The sequence below is a fragment of the Cyprinodon variegatus genome, unplaced genomic scaffold (assembly GCF_000732505.1).
Source record: "Cyprinodon variegatus isolate N-32 unplaced genomic scaffold, C_variegatus-1.0 Scaffold782, whole genome shotgun sequence".
Lineage (NCBI taxonomy): Eukaryota > Metazoa > Chordata > Actinopteri > Cyprinodontiformes > Cyprinodontidae > Cyprinodon > Cyprinodon variegatus.
In genome coordinates this window covers 93,146-106,698 of record NW_015151235.1, presented here as the reverse complement: position 1 = coordinate 106,698, position 13,553 = coordinate 93,146, and the positions used below count along the sequence as shown (strand labels likewise).

General features: G+C 38.3%; 1 protein-coding gene across 1 annotated transcript in view; it reads left to right on the top strand.

Moving 5' to 3' along the window:
- Window positions 1–13,553, top strand: part of pam (peptidylglycine alpha-amidating monooxygenase) — a 54,911-nt gene that overhangs the window by 21,733 nt on the left and 19,625 nt on the right. The window contains exons 6-10 of the mRNA XM_015396206.1: window positions 338–418; window positions 497–573; window positions 2,876–2,979; window positions 6,248–6,505; window positions 7,467–7,688. Of these exons, the coding sequence (XP_015251692.1) occupies window positions 338–418; window positions 497–573; window positions 2,876–2,979; window positions 6,248–6,505; window positions 7,467–7,688 (742 nt within the window). The remainder of the gene's footprint in view (window positions 1–337; window positions 419–496; window positions 574–2,875; window positions 2,980–6,247; window positions 6,506–7,466; window positions 7,689–13,553) is intronic.

The following is a 13,553-nucleotide window of genomic DNA, read 5'->3' as shown; positions in this document are numbered from 1 at the left end:
GGAACTGTGACTTTGTGTTACTGTTAACTGCACTTTGAGCAAGTTCTTTAAAAAAGAAGAACTTAAATGTTTTCCATTTACTTAGGTTTTTGCTTTAAATTTTAAGTTTTATGCCAAAAGATACCATCCAGGACAAAACATATAACGTTTAATATAAAGCCTGAGTCTGATTTTCTTTTCTGCATTCAAAGCCGTTAATGGACTGCAGAACAGTGCATGATCCATCCCAACACATATTTTAAACATTTAGATAGTGCCTACCTCACCAGTTTTTTTTAAGAAGTGAAAAATGAAGCATTTATTTAAAATACACTTTGAATTTTTTCTTTTCCTTTAGTTACAAATGCAGATGTTGCTTGTGAATATGACTCCTACCCACTCTACCCGTTTGCCTTCAGGACTCACACACATAGCCTAGGTAGGTATTACAAATAATTAACTTTTTCAGCATTCCTTTGTGTAACATATTAGATGTTCATAGAATTTTCTCTCACAGGTAAAGTAGTCAGTGGTTATAGAGTTCGTGATGGAAAATGGAGCCTGATTGGACGACAGTCCCCTCAGTTACCACAGGTGAGTAACCAGTGAGTGGACACTGAGATAAATTCCACATAACTGCTATTTTGTTGAGTTGCGATTAGGCAGTAATGGACGAAGTACTCAACAGTAGTACTTGAGTAAAAGTACTGTTTCTAGTAGTCAAATCTTACTCAACTACAAGTAAAGTACTTAGTCAAACATATACTCAAGTTTAAGTACTCACTTCAGTAAGTACTCAATGCAAAAGTATTCAAAAGTACATGGATTTAAAAGTATGTAAAGGAGCTGTAGGAGATCTTGGAAAAATGGTTCCAGCAAGATAGATTTTTGACCATACACAACCACGCCTCTCCCTTCAGACCACCCCTCTAAACCACGCCTTCCAAATAAAATGCCGAAATCTGCCGGCAAAACATGTTTGCTTTTGTTATCCTGGTGCCTGCAGTTTGGATTACTTACATAAAAAAGCACTTCCAGCCGCCGTGGCAAACCGCGAGGAGGCGACTGGGCCAGAGGCTGCTTATGAATGGGATTCCTGGTGACGGCGCACCGCGGGTTTACGGGGGTCTCCGACAGAAATATTTTTTTGAAGGCAGGATTTGTAATTTTGATGAACTGACTGCACTGACAATGTTTTCATGTGAACTTTCTTACGTTAAAATAGATTCAAGCTACTTTTTACCCACTGATCACAGCAGATATGGCTGCCATTGTTCCAGACAAAGAAAGGATAGGGTATGCTGATGAAGATTCTCAGTCATCCAGAAAGGATAGGGTAGCTCCGCCCAACGCCCATCAGACCCACTTTTTCCACAGAGCAGCAAAGATGCTTCAGCTGCGCATCAGAACTAAACTTGTACAAGCATCAGAAATGAAGCAGCATGCGCATTTTTGCTGCCTGAGGTGTGAATAGGGTGACCATGTCCTACTTTTCATATCTAAAAAAAATGTCCGGGGAGGATTTCAAAGTCGTCCGGGATTTTGGTCGAATACAGCGCAGCAGAACTGAGCCGTGAACTCCGGGGCTGGGGACAGAGCGACGAACCCGACCCGGTAACGGTAGCCTGGACATTGGTGGCCCCGTGCTTCCCCCTGCCTGCCTAACTGGCCGCTGGTCCGGTCCAGTCCATGGCCCCAGCATTACAGGGGCTAGCTTCCAGCCATGGCTTCCTGCACAAGCATTGGGGGGTCGATTCGTTCATGTGTCAGAGTATGCGCACAGGGAGGAGGGACAAGCAGATGACCATGCTTGATGTGTCAGGAACCAATCCTGTACAATGGACCGTCTTTTATGAGTGGTTGGGGGTTATTCATTGATTTCTGATTGCAGCAGGGACCATTTATTTTAGTTTCTCTTCCAGACCTTCTATTTCACTGCTTGCTACAGTAAGCGGCTGTGGGGAGATCTTTAAGCCACATGGTAAAAAAAATGCGTTAGAAAAGATCTTGTACTGCACCTTTAAGTATTCAAAAATACAAATAAATTCTTCTAATATCACATTCCAGTATAATTATAATAGTGATTTTAAAGTACCTTGTAACTTTCAAAGACCACCTGATGTATTGAAATGTGGAAAAACTATGCTTCAGATTCTACAGCACTTGTAAAAACCTTGCATAAAAATGACAGTTATCGTTAACCTCCTCTGGGAGGGAGGGGGGAAATGGCGAGGTTTGGTTCTGTTGTTGGCATAGATTGCTTGCTAGCGGTGTGTGAGGAGCGAGGGGGAAATAAAGTGGAACCTGGAAAATGTTGTCTTTATGCGTCTTAACAATTATTATTTTTTATTTAAAAACAAACCAAAAGAAAACAGTAGGGTCTTACTTCAGTTTAAGTTTGAATCTATTACCACAAAGAAACTACAACTCTAACTCGAGAACCCATCCTTCTGAACAACTTGGCCTAATGGCAGCAACTAACGCCTTTATAAAATAATAAACTTCAAATAATATCTGCTCTGAGTTTCTCAAATTTTGTAATGCAAATCTCTAAAACAGTGGTGTCCAAATGCAGTCCTTAGTGCTCTGTCATGTTGAAGTGGCATTTGAAGAAAGAACCATCAACCAGTGGATTGCAAAGCTAAGCTCAGCCACAGGGAATAAGGAACTAACAGCTTTATAGAAATGGAGAGGAGTGAAAGTTGTGCTCACCAGAAGGTATGATTTGTGCTAAAATCATATTGGGTCAATATCGGTATCAGCTATTTCTCAAAGCTGCAATATCTGTATCGTATTGGAAATTGAGAAGTTGTGTCAGGACATCCCTAATATTTAGGTTTCTGAACACTTAATGTGTCTTTACTTATGTATTGTTTTGTTTTGTTTCTAATTCCAGGCTTTCTATCCTGCTAATAAGGAGGTGACTGTGCGATATGGTGACACCATAGCTGCTAGATGTGTTTTTACTGGCGAGGGCCGAACCTCCAAAACATATATTGGGTGAGTTTCATCAGTCATTGCAAATTCTTTCTGATTTTCTGATAGACTCCAATCTAAACACACATTGAACTAAAATAAAATGAAAATGCTGCTTATTTAGTAATGATCGGTGGACTCTTCAATTTAATTCTGTTTATTTATATAGCGCCAATTCACAACACGTTGCCTCAAGGCACTTTACAGAGACAATTCAACCAGATCATACAGTCAGATTGGTTCAAAGTTTTCTATCTAAGGAACACCAGTTGATTACATCGACTTATTGTCTTGAAAGCAATCCCTCACACCAAGCATGCATGACAGGACAGTGGAGAGGAAAAGCTCCCTTTAAACAGGAAGAAACCTCCAGCAGAACCAGGCTCAGTGTGAGCGGCCATCTGCCAGGGCTTACTGGGGTTCAGAGAGACAGAAACAGACATGGAAAAAGAAGAAGATACAAAAGGCAACTGTCAACCAGCTCCACAGGCTTTCCTGTGTCCAGGAAAGAAACAGCCAGCCAGCCGAACTCTGGGCCAGCTTGATTGTCAGAGGATGTATGAGAGAACATCCAGCCAGTCACAGTCAGAGAAACAGGACTACACTGAAAAACAGGCCAAACTCCAACATCTAGAAACAAAGGTGTTGATGGCAGCAGCACAGTTTATATTTCTCTCCAGAAAGGAGTCACAGCCAAACAGGAACAGACCAGATGAAGCTACTATGAGAAAAAGCAGAGAGAGCAGAATGTTAGAGATTTAACGAGCAAATACAGCAGAATGGGAGAATAAAGATTGAATGATGAAAAGTTGTCCCTATGTCCTCCAGCATTCAAAGCCTATAGCAGCATAACTTTTAGGGTATATAAGCCTTATTATTATATACATTATTATTATATCATTATTATTATTTCAAATCCTGATTTTACTCTATGACTGCTTTGTTGATTACATTAATCTCTATAAATATGACTTCAGCTCTCATTCACATCCAGATTTTTTTTGCTCACAGGGTCATATTTAACATTTTTGGTGTATATGTATTAGATTCATCATCTTTTGAGTTGGTAGGCTATTTACAGTTTTTCCAAGCTTTTTATTTACATTTATAGTAAAGGATGTTCTTTTTTTGGATGGACCATCAAAATAATTGGTCCTCCTAATGGTCAATCATTCTTGTGATATGTTTATTTAAGGCCGTCCTATGTGCTCGTCCCCAGAGGTGTCAAGTAAAAAAGTACAAATATTTCGTTACTGTACTTAAGTACACTTTTTAGGTATCTATACGTTACTCCATTACTTATTTTTCTTCCTACTTCTGACTTCTACTCATTACATTTGACACAAATATCTGTACTTTCTATTCCTTACATTTTAAAACAAACGTTACTCGTCACTCTTGGCTTCGGTTTAATGCAGAGGTCACTGATTAGAGGACCGTGTCCGGTGTTATGCCGAAAAGTGCATGCCTGCCGAGACATGCATCCCCAGTCGCGGGAGCGCGCTTCGCTCTGTACAGCTGCGACAATCGGCGAGGAAAACGGATTAAAATATGACCAATGGAGCTACTTGTTGTTATATTAATGATATAAAAACGTTTAAATATACCTCTTGCGGGGAAAAAAATTGTGGTTATTTGGCAGATTAATTTACAAAAGTACGGCTGTTATGAACAACATTAAATCCAAAGATTTTGTCCGAGGTACGGCTGATTTATTTGTTGTAGTCTCTTGTTATTGACACACAACAATAAACGGGTATAGCCGACGTGAGTTTGGAAACTGCAAAGCTTTGGCTAAAGCGGAAAATTGAACGCGCATCTACACAGCCCAGTGTCAGAGACCAGTGTGATGCATTCTCGAGCGTCAAATAGCTATGGTGCATTCAGGAGTATGGGACATCTCATACTTACAAGGAAAGAGACATAAACGGAACAGAACGTAACTCATACAATAATGTATTTATTCAGAAACATTGTGGGCTTTCTCACAATACAATACTTTTTTTTTTTTTTGAGTATGCACATCTGCTAGCTTTCTATTCTGAATTCTAAATCTATAATATTACAGCAGGAAATAATCAAAGTTTTTCAAAATCCTGTTTAAAAGCTCCAAATGAGGCTTCAGATCATAAAGCGACAATTACGCTGTCATTGTTTTACAGGCATGGATATACAGGAATACAGTGTCAACTCATCTGAGATAGCACGGGATGCAATTTTCGGCAATTTCTGTTTTTTTTATAAAAAAATTAAATGTATAACATGAATGCATGAACACCCCATTTTATTTCAGTGTTAAATTCTGTTTAAAATAACAGATCATTAAAAATGTCTCTGGATATTTACTGGTTGATGATTGTCTTTATTCAGACTGCACAGATTTTTAATTGGTTACCTGCTGGATTAATGTTTATAAGTAATTATTTCACGTCATGTGCGCCATTCATAGCAGAGCCATCTATATATAGTGGAAACTAGTGTAATTGGATGAGTCATAAAACGCAAACACTCATTGGTTAGCTAAAGGAAATCATCAGAAGCAAGCAGTTGTTCTTCAAACTGCTAAAGTGAATTGGCTATGCCATGCTACAATGTAGGATACAGAAAAAGATGTTGAAATGTCTGAAAGGTCGGACACAGGCGAGAGCGTATCGGGAGACGGAGACTAACAAGACATCCCTCATCTTTGGCCCTATCTCAGAGAATTTATAGAAATAGTTGTAAAATGGAGCTTTCTGTTCATATAGTGGCATCTGGCTGTTTTTTTAAAGGTTACTTTATACTTTTATACTTTAAGTAGTTTTTGGAGCACAAACTTTTTCACTTTTAATTGACAAATGAAGTACAGTTGATACTTCAATTGCGTTTTTAAACTGCAGTATCTATACCTTTACTTAAGTAACAAATGTGTACTTTTGACACCACTGTTTGTCCCCATTTTCACTGAGTCTGACATAGTGAAAAAAATGCAAATCTTCTTTTGGAAATTAAGCTTGTGTGAGCGATGTGAACAGGAACTTTAAAACCGAACGTGCACGAGGACAAATGGGCTCCTGCATACTCTTGCAGGTGTTTCATACACAGCGGGTACCGGGTTGTACATGTGCAATTTTTTTGGAAAGTGGAGCGGGAGGGTCTTTTAAAAAATTCCTGGATTTCGCATATCCTCCACCATACCTTTAACTATTTGTACTCAGAAAAAACGTTCATGTAGTTATAAAGTTTCTTTGAGGTATGAACATCAATCATTGTTGATTGTATCTCTAATTATTGTCTCCTTTTTTTTTTGCAGTGGTACTTCCAGCGATGAAATGTGCAACTTCTACATGATGTATTACATGGACAGCAAACATGCGAATCCCTTCATGAACTGTATGGAGACAGGCTCCAAAGAACTTTTTGAACATATTCCAGCAGAGGCAAATGTTCCCATTGCTGTCAGTCCAGGTCACATGCACGCCATGATGGGAATGGGAAACAATGCAGGTATGGAAATTTACCTCATCTACGTACCGTACTGTCTAATCCTTGGCTTAAACTATGAATTTAAGCTTTAATTTTTTTATCTGTAGTTTTCTAATGGCAATGCAATAAAATAAAATAAACTGTTTAGTACATATATTTACCGTTTTGAAAATTTTTAGGCCAGACAAAGGTGTAAAAGAGATGACTGTGGAGTTTTTTACTCTTTATTTTTTACTAGCTTAGCTTTTTTCAAATTTACCAGAAGCCCCTGATAGATGACATTCAGAGCCGTGATGCAGTTAAACTTTTCTGTTTGGAGGAAACTTTAGAATGTTAACTCGAGTCTGTTATCTTCAAGTTTGGCTCCTACATGTTAGATTTACTTAATTGCTGTTCTAGTTGTGTTTTGCAAGGTGTAAGTTAATCTAAAAGCTTACAATACGGAGAAAGGTTCGATAGACAGCCACTTTTGTTTTGTGAAGCTGGATTGCAGATGCCTGTATGAAGAGCATTCTACCTTTTTAGAATATTGGCAGATCTGATGATGTTGAGTGAGCTCTCTGATGTGTTGCAAAGATACAGATATGATGCCTGGATGATGTTCTCTGTATAACTTCAACCTTAATGTTATGGAAAGCTCCATGTTTACAATGTGAATCTTCTATTCTATTCCTGAGAAGAGAAAACTCAGGACAAACTCTTTAAATAATATTTCATAATATATATGTATTAATCTACCATGAGACATGACAACAGATCTGGACAGAAATAGTAAACTTAGTCAGATCAGAGAAGTTGCTTAGGCTACGTTCACACTGCTGGCCTTAATNATACACAGCGGGTACCGGGTTGTACATGTGCAATTTTTTTGGAAAGTGGAGCGGGAGGGTCTTTTAAAAAATTCCTGGATTTCGCATATCCTCCACCATACCTTTAACTATTTGTACTCAGAAAAAACGTTCATGTAGTTATAAAGTTTCTTTGAGGTATGAACATCAATCATTGTTGATTGTATCTCTAATTATTGTCTCCTTTTTTTTTTGCAGTGGTACTTCCAGCGATGAAATGTGCAACTTCTACATGATGTATTACATGGACAGCAAACATGCGAATCCCTTCATGAACTGTATGGAGACAGGCTCCAAAGAACTTTTTGAACATATTCCAGCAGAGGCAAATGTTCCCATTGCTGTCAGTCCAGGTCACATGCACGCCATGATGGGAATGGGAAACAATGCAGGTATGGAAATTTACCTCATCTACGTACCGTACTGTCTAATCCTTGGCTTAAACTATGAATTTAAGCTTTAATTTTTTTATCTGTAGTTTTCTAATGGCAATGCAATAAAATAAAATAAACTGTTTAGTACATATATTTACCGTTTTGAAAATTTTTAGGCCAGACAAAGGTGTAAAAGAGATGACTGTGGAGTTTTTTACTCTTTATTTTTTACTAGCTTAGCTTTTTTCAAATTTACCAGAAGCCCCTGATAGATGACATTCAGAGCCGTGATGCAGTTAAACTTTTCTGTTTGGAGGAAACTTTAGAATGTTAACTCGAGTCTGTTATCTTCAAGTTTGGCTCCTACATGTTAGATTTACTTAATTGCTGTTCTAGTTGTGTTTTGCAAGGTGTAAGTTAATCTAAAAGCTTACAATACGGAGAAAGGTTCGATAGACAGCCACTTTTGTTTTGTGAAGCTGGATTGCAGATGCCTGTATGAAGAGCATTCTACCTTTTTAGAATATTGGCAGATCTGATGATGTTGAGTGAGCTCTCTGATGTGTTGCAAAGATACAGATATGATGCCTGGATGATGTTCTCTGTATAACTTCAACCTTAATGTTATGGAAAGCTCCATGTTTACAACGTGAATCTTTGGTGGTTCTGTTCCTGAGAAGAGAAAACTCAGGACAAACTCTTTAAATAATATTTCATAATATATATGTATTAATCTACCATGAGACATGACAACAGATCTGGACAGAAATAGTAAACTTAGTCAGATCAGAGAAGTTGCTTAGGCTACGTTCACACTGCTGGCCTTAATTCTCAATTCCGATTTTTTTGTCAAATCCGATTTCTTTGCGTTGCCGTTCACTTTTCCAAATATATGTGACTTCTATGTGATCTCCTATGTGAACTGCAATCATACATCTTAATTGTCCTGCTTGTGCTGTATAGGACGTAATGACGTCCCAAGCCGGCGTGCTCTGTGTTTACGGAAGTAAACATGGTTGATGGTGCTGGAGCACATCTAGTGATCTTTCCCAACCTTAGAAACACAATCTTTTCAAGACGGTTAAACATAAATACTACTCTCTGCATCATCGTCCGCCATGGTTGTTGTTTTTCTTCCCACTTCTGCATAGCAAGTTGCAGAATGGTAACCTTTGTCAGATATTAATGACATTCAGACACATTGCATTTCAGACACAGGTTGCATTTTAAAATATCAGATTGTTATCGGAATTAGGACCCCATAGCCTTGAAAAAATTGGATACATTTTTTTCTGACTGTCCTGAAAAGATCAGATACAGGTCGCATATTGGCAAAAAATCAGATTTGGGGTAACTTCAGGCTGTGTGTCAACGTAGCCTTAGAGTTACAGAAGGCAGCGCTTACCAACTGGGCTCACATATATCGTTGAAGTTGCCACGAGAACCATTTTATATAACTTCAGTGTGCCAGATCATCACATCGTTTGCAGATGAGGAGACATCCAAGGCTCCAGCTTTATCAAAATATTACACTTTGATTTTAGATCAAGGACACGGCTCCCATTCCATTCCCTAATCTTTGCCACATACAGAATTATGATGATTTTTTATTCTAACTGTCCCAATTAGGTAAACTACTGAACAACAGGCAGGTAATATTAGGGTTTATTCATTCATTACTAAGAATAATCCTAACTCATATAAAATAATCCTCTTCAATTTAGTTCCTTTTAAAAGTGATTTTGCTGTGGTTTGTTGATGCTTCTGCTGCTTCGTTGTTCTAAGTTGAGGTAAAGGAACAATCCTTACTGACGGTTCAACTTTTTTGAATTAACAATATGCTTAGAGCAGTAACAAACTAAAACTTGGCTTTTTCTTCTTGTTTTCTTTTTTTCCCAAATATTTCACAATCACTTACTGACCCTTTTTCCATGTGTGTTTAGTAGCTTTTCTTCCTGGCTAAGTTTACAAGGGGTGAAAGCAAAATGTTTGAAATGATGACAGCAGATGAGAGATGTGGTTCAGTATGGAAGACCAACCCTGACATAATTAAATATTAAAAGCAGAAATATGTATCTAGTATAAAGTTCCTATATTTGTTGGTCAGCAAAAAGCAGTCAAGTATCCCACTAATTGCACTGCCTGCTGCCAAACAATACTAATCTGCTGCTGCTCTCCAATGAAGAACAGGATGGAAGGTAGCCATTGCTCTTAGCTCCTCTATAGCGAGGCAGCCACCAGCTGCTACTGACCAATAGGAGACAAGCACGTCCCCTCTGTTTTTACTGTTCCTGCTGCACAGGGAGGAAAAACAGGCAATGGAAAAAGCCAATTACAGAAAAATGTGAGGCAGAACGGGATAGTGTAAAGAAAAAAGAGGAGAGGAGGAAATTTAAAAGGTTTATGTAAGGAAAAGGAAAAACAAAATATATACATTTCTTGATAAAAACGGAAAATGTATACAATGTATATATTTCTGCTTTTATTTTTTGATTATGTCTATTTTGGTTCTCCAAAGTACTTAACTGGGACATTAACTCATTTCAAAGTGATTAGTGAATATTTTTATGGTTTATTTTGTATGAATACGGTAAATTGAAGTGAGCCCATTTCAGGTTGTAAAGATAGCGTGTGAATAGAACATGGAATAAAAGCCAAGAAATAGATTTTCCAGGTAATCATTATCTGCTTCGGCTAATGTACTTTGAAACCCTGTGCAGAAAGGAAGCAGCTGTTGCTATAGTTTCACATTATAGCTGCAAATATCAGCTATTACATTGTTTTTTCCAAGCCTATAACATTCTATAGTGGTTTATTTGATGATATGATCTTTTACCACACTAAAGTCTTAAGTCTGCATTTTACTCACTTTCTCATTATGATTGTGAAGTTTTGTGGACTGTGTGTGTCTGTCTGGGTGACTGGCCCTTTGAAAATGAAAAATGTAGCATAAATCAAAGCTAAAGACGGGATTAGTTATTAGCTGAAATTTCATTTTCAGAAAGGTTGATCTGAGTTTAGAAGTTGGGAATTTTATGACATAATTGAATTGCATGTTGTTATCTGTGCAAAAATAGCATCAGTATTTTTTTTTCTTTTCTCTCACATCTCTTTTTTGCTGCAAAACTACATTTTTCTTTGTTTCCTTTTCTTTCTTGATCCATCAAGATGACAAGCAGCTCTTAACAAACAGAGAGATTACAGATCTGGATCAGGGTAAGTTCAATCAAATATTAAGCTGTAGCCATGAGAAAACATAATGAGATAATAATTAATTGAAATTGGTAGAAAAATGTGGGATTAATACAAACTGATTTCCAACTGCATGTTTTCTAATTCTAAGCAGCCTCAATATTCACAGTATGCACACATCATTTAGCAGCATTCTTTAACCTGCAGAGAGAGAACTAGTTATGGTTTGCAGTAGGGCTGAAACAACTGAACAGATTAATCAGATTGTTCATGATTGAAGCCCCTGTCACACCTTGATGATTTAGACCAGCGTATGCCTTTCGTATGAAAAATCTGGCAGAAACTTTGGCATACTTTGGATAAGTTATGGGTACGTTTTGTATAAGTTATGAGCACGCTGAAACACGCTGGTACATATCGACATACGGCGAGTATGCAGGCGTAGGTTTGAGCATGCTCAAAATTTCCCGACGTATGCCATACGTTGGCCATAAGTTACAGGTAAGTTATCTGATCGTTGACATACCTTAAGTGTAAGTTACTCATAAGTTGTCGTGTCTAGTTTATCCTAAACCTATTAGTAACATGTACATAACTTTTGCGTAATTTATCAAGAACTTCTTTCCAACGCATATCAGCGTATCTGACGTGTTCCAGACGGGCGCTGAATGTGTTTCTAACTTCCAGCTACTGTTTTATGGTGTATTTGCAGCGTTTTGGTATAAAGGGGGTTCACAGGAGGAAACCGTCAGTTCTCCTCCAGACTTCATCCCCATCATAGGGTGATCCAGAAGGTGAGGGTGATGGATCCTCCCTGCGTTCACGCCCACCACCTACAAACTTCCTAGCAGACATGATGCTGAATCTGCTGCGACTGCAAACCTTCTTTCTTTTAGTTTTTTAGTTTTCTTTTTAGTTTTTTTATGCAAACCGGGTGCCTCCGGGCGTATCGCTGCCCCCTTCTGGAGCAGCGTTGTAACTGAGGGGCGTAGCTTTAACTGGCGTATGCCAGCGTTTTAGGAGATTTTGGGAAGTCGGGCATACGCTGTCTAAATCGGCAAGGTGCGACAGGCCCCTTATCGAATACTGAAATAACTATAACTGAGTCTCTGTGTACACTGTGTAACTTTAGCCACTAGGGGGGGTTGATCTGTAACTTCCAGGTTTAGTGCCTCAAAAAGCAACCAGCAACACTTCACTGGTGTAAAATGAAACAGTCAGTGTTTGCAAATCTGATAGAAATCACTTTAGACCAGCAGATGGAGAAGTCATGCAGTTACTTCTAAAAAGACCAAATTATCCCTTTAGGTTTAATCCTACATCAGAGAAGTTCCAATTATTCATTTAGCTACCAAACTGACAATCTCAACTAAAATTTGTTGTAGAATTGGTACTCACCAAACTGCTTTATATTAGGTCAATACGATCTTATATTACACCCATGGACAGAATTGGTTGTACCCATTTGTTTAATAAAAAAAATCCACCGTGGCCCCAGATATGTATTTTGTTACAAAGAAATTATAAATAAAGTATTCAGAAATTATAAATAAGAATTTTATGAATATGAACAAATAAAAGTCAGAAATTGCTTTTAAAACATACCTTAGCAGAATAATAAAAAAATAATAATAATGAACCAGGCCTGGATTAAATGAACTTAATATTTGATTGTCCAACATTAAGGGTCAATCACTGCAATTAATCAATTCCTGCAACAGACTTCTGCTGCTCTCAGCTCGTGTTTTGTCTGAAGTCCTCATCAGCAAACTGCTTCTGTTGTCCAAGGTGTGAAGGCTGCCTTTTCGAGCTGGCCTGTTTCAGCTCCTTCCAGGATTCCTCAATAGGATTTAGGTCACAGCTAAATTACGTGTTGACAAGCCACATCGTTTTTCTAGCTGTGTGTTCGGGTCATTATCCTGTCAAAGACCCATGACCTGCAGCTGAGACCAAGCTTTTTGACTCTGGGCAGCAAATTTCTCTCTGGAGTCGGTCAACATAGAGCTGATGTGTCTTGACAAAAAGCTCATTTTTGTCTCATCTAACTATGGAACAGAAGCTTTGTGACTCGTCAACACGTAGTGTGGCAAATTCCTGATTGGCTTCAGAAATAGTGTCTTCCTTTGTTGTCTCCCATTCAAACCATGCCTACGATTTTTTTTAAATCTCTCTAACAAAATGCTTTTTACATGGTATAGTTTGTTGCAGAAGGAGTCATTTTATTAAAACGTATTACTCATTGATATGCAGGAGTCCCTGCCAATTTATTGTGGATTCTAACTCTAACGTAATGGTTTTCTCTGCTGATGGGGTTCCTTCTGTAGAGTTTCCACGTCACAACTTTTAAACCGAGAAGCTTGGTAGCAAACAAGGGGAAAGTTGCGATGCTCTCATTGCATATACAGCAAAGCAGCCTAAATGGGTATAAATGGGGGAAGGTGAGAGCGTTTAAAGGCAAGAATGACCAAAGGCTGAACAAAACCTGTGTAAATCTCTGACCAGCCTATGTAGATTGTTTGCAGGACTAAATCTGGACTCTGACTGCCTGTAGTCCTTCTAGACAGGTGCCTTTTCATTACTTTCATTACAAGATGTGCGCTTTATTACCTGCACGGAGAGTGGGAGGAAGGTTTCTCAATGGGAGATTAGGGGTGGTGCTTACAGTTCAAACTGAACTGTTCTCTTCACTCATGGTTTAAAATTGCAGAATCAGTTACAG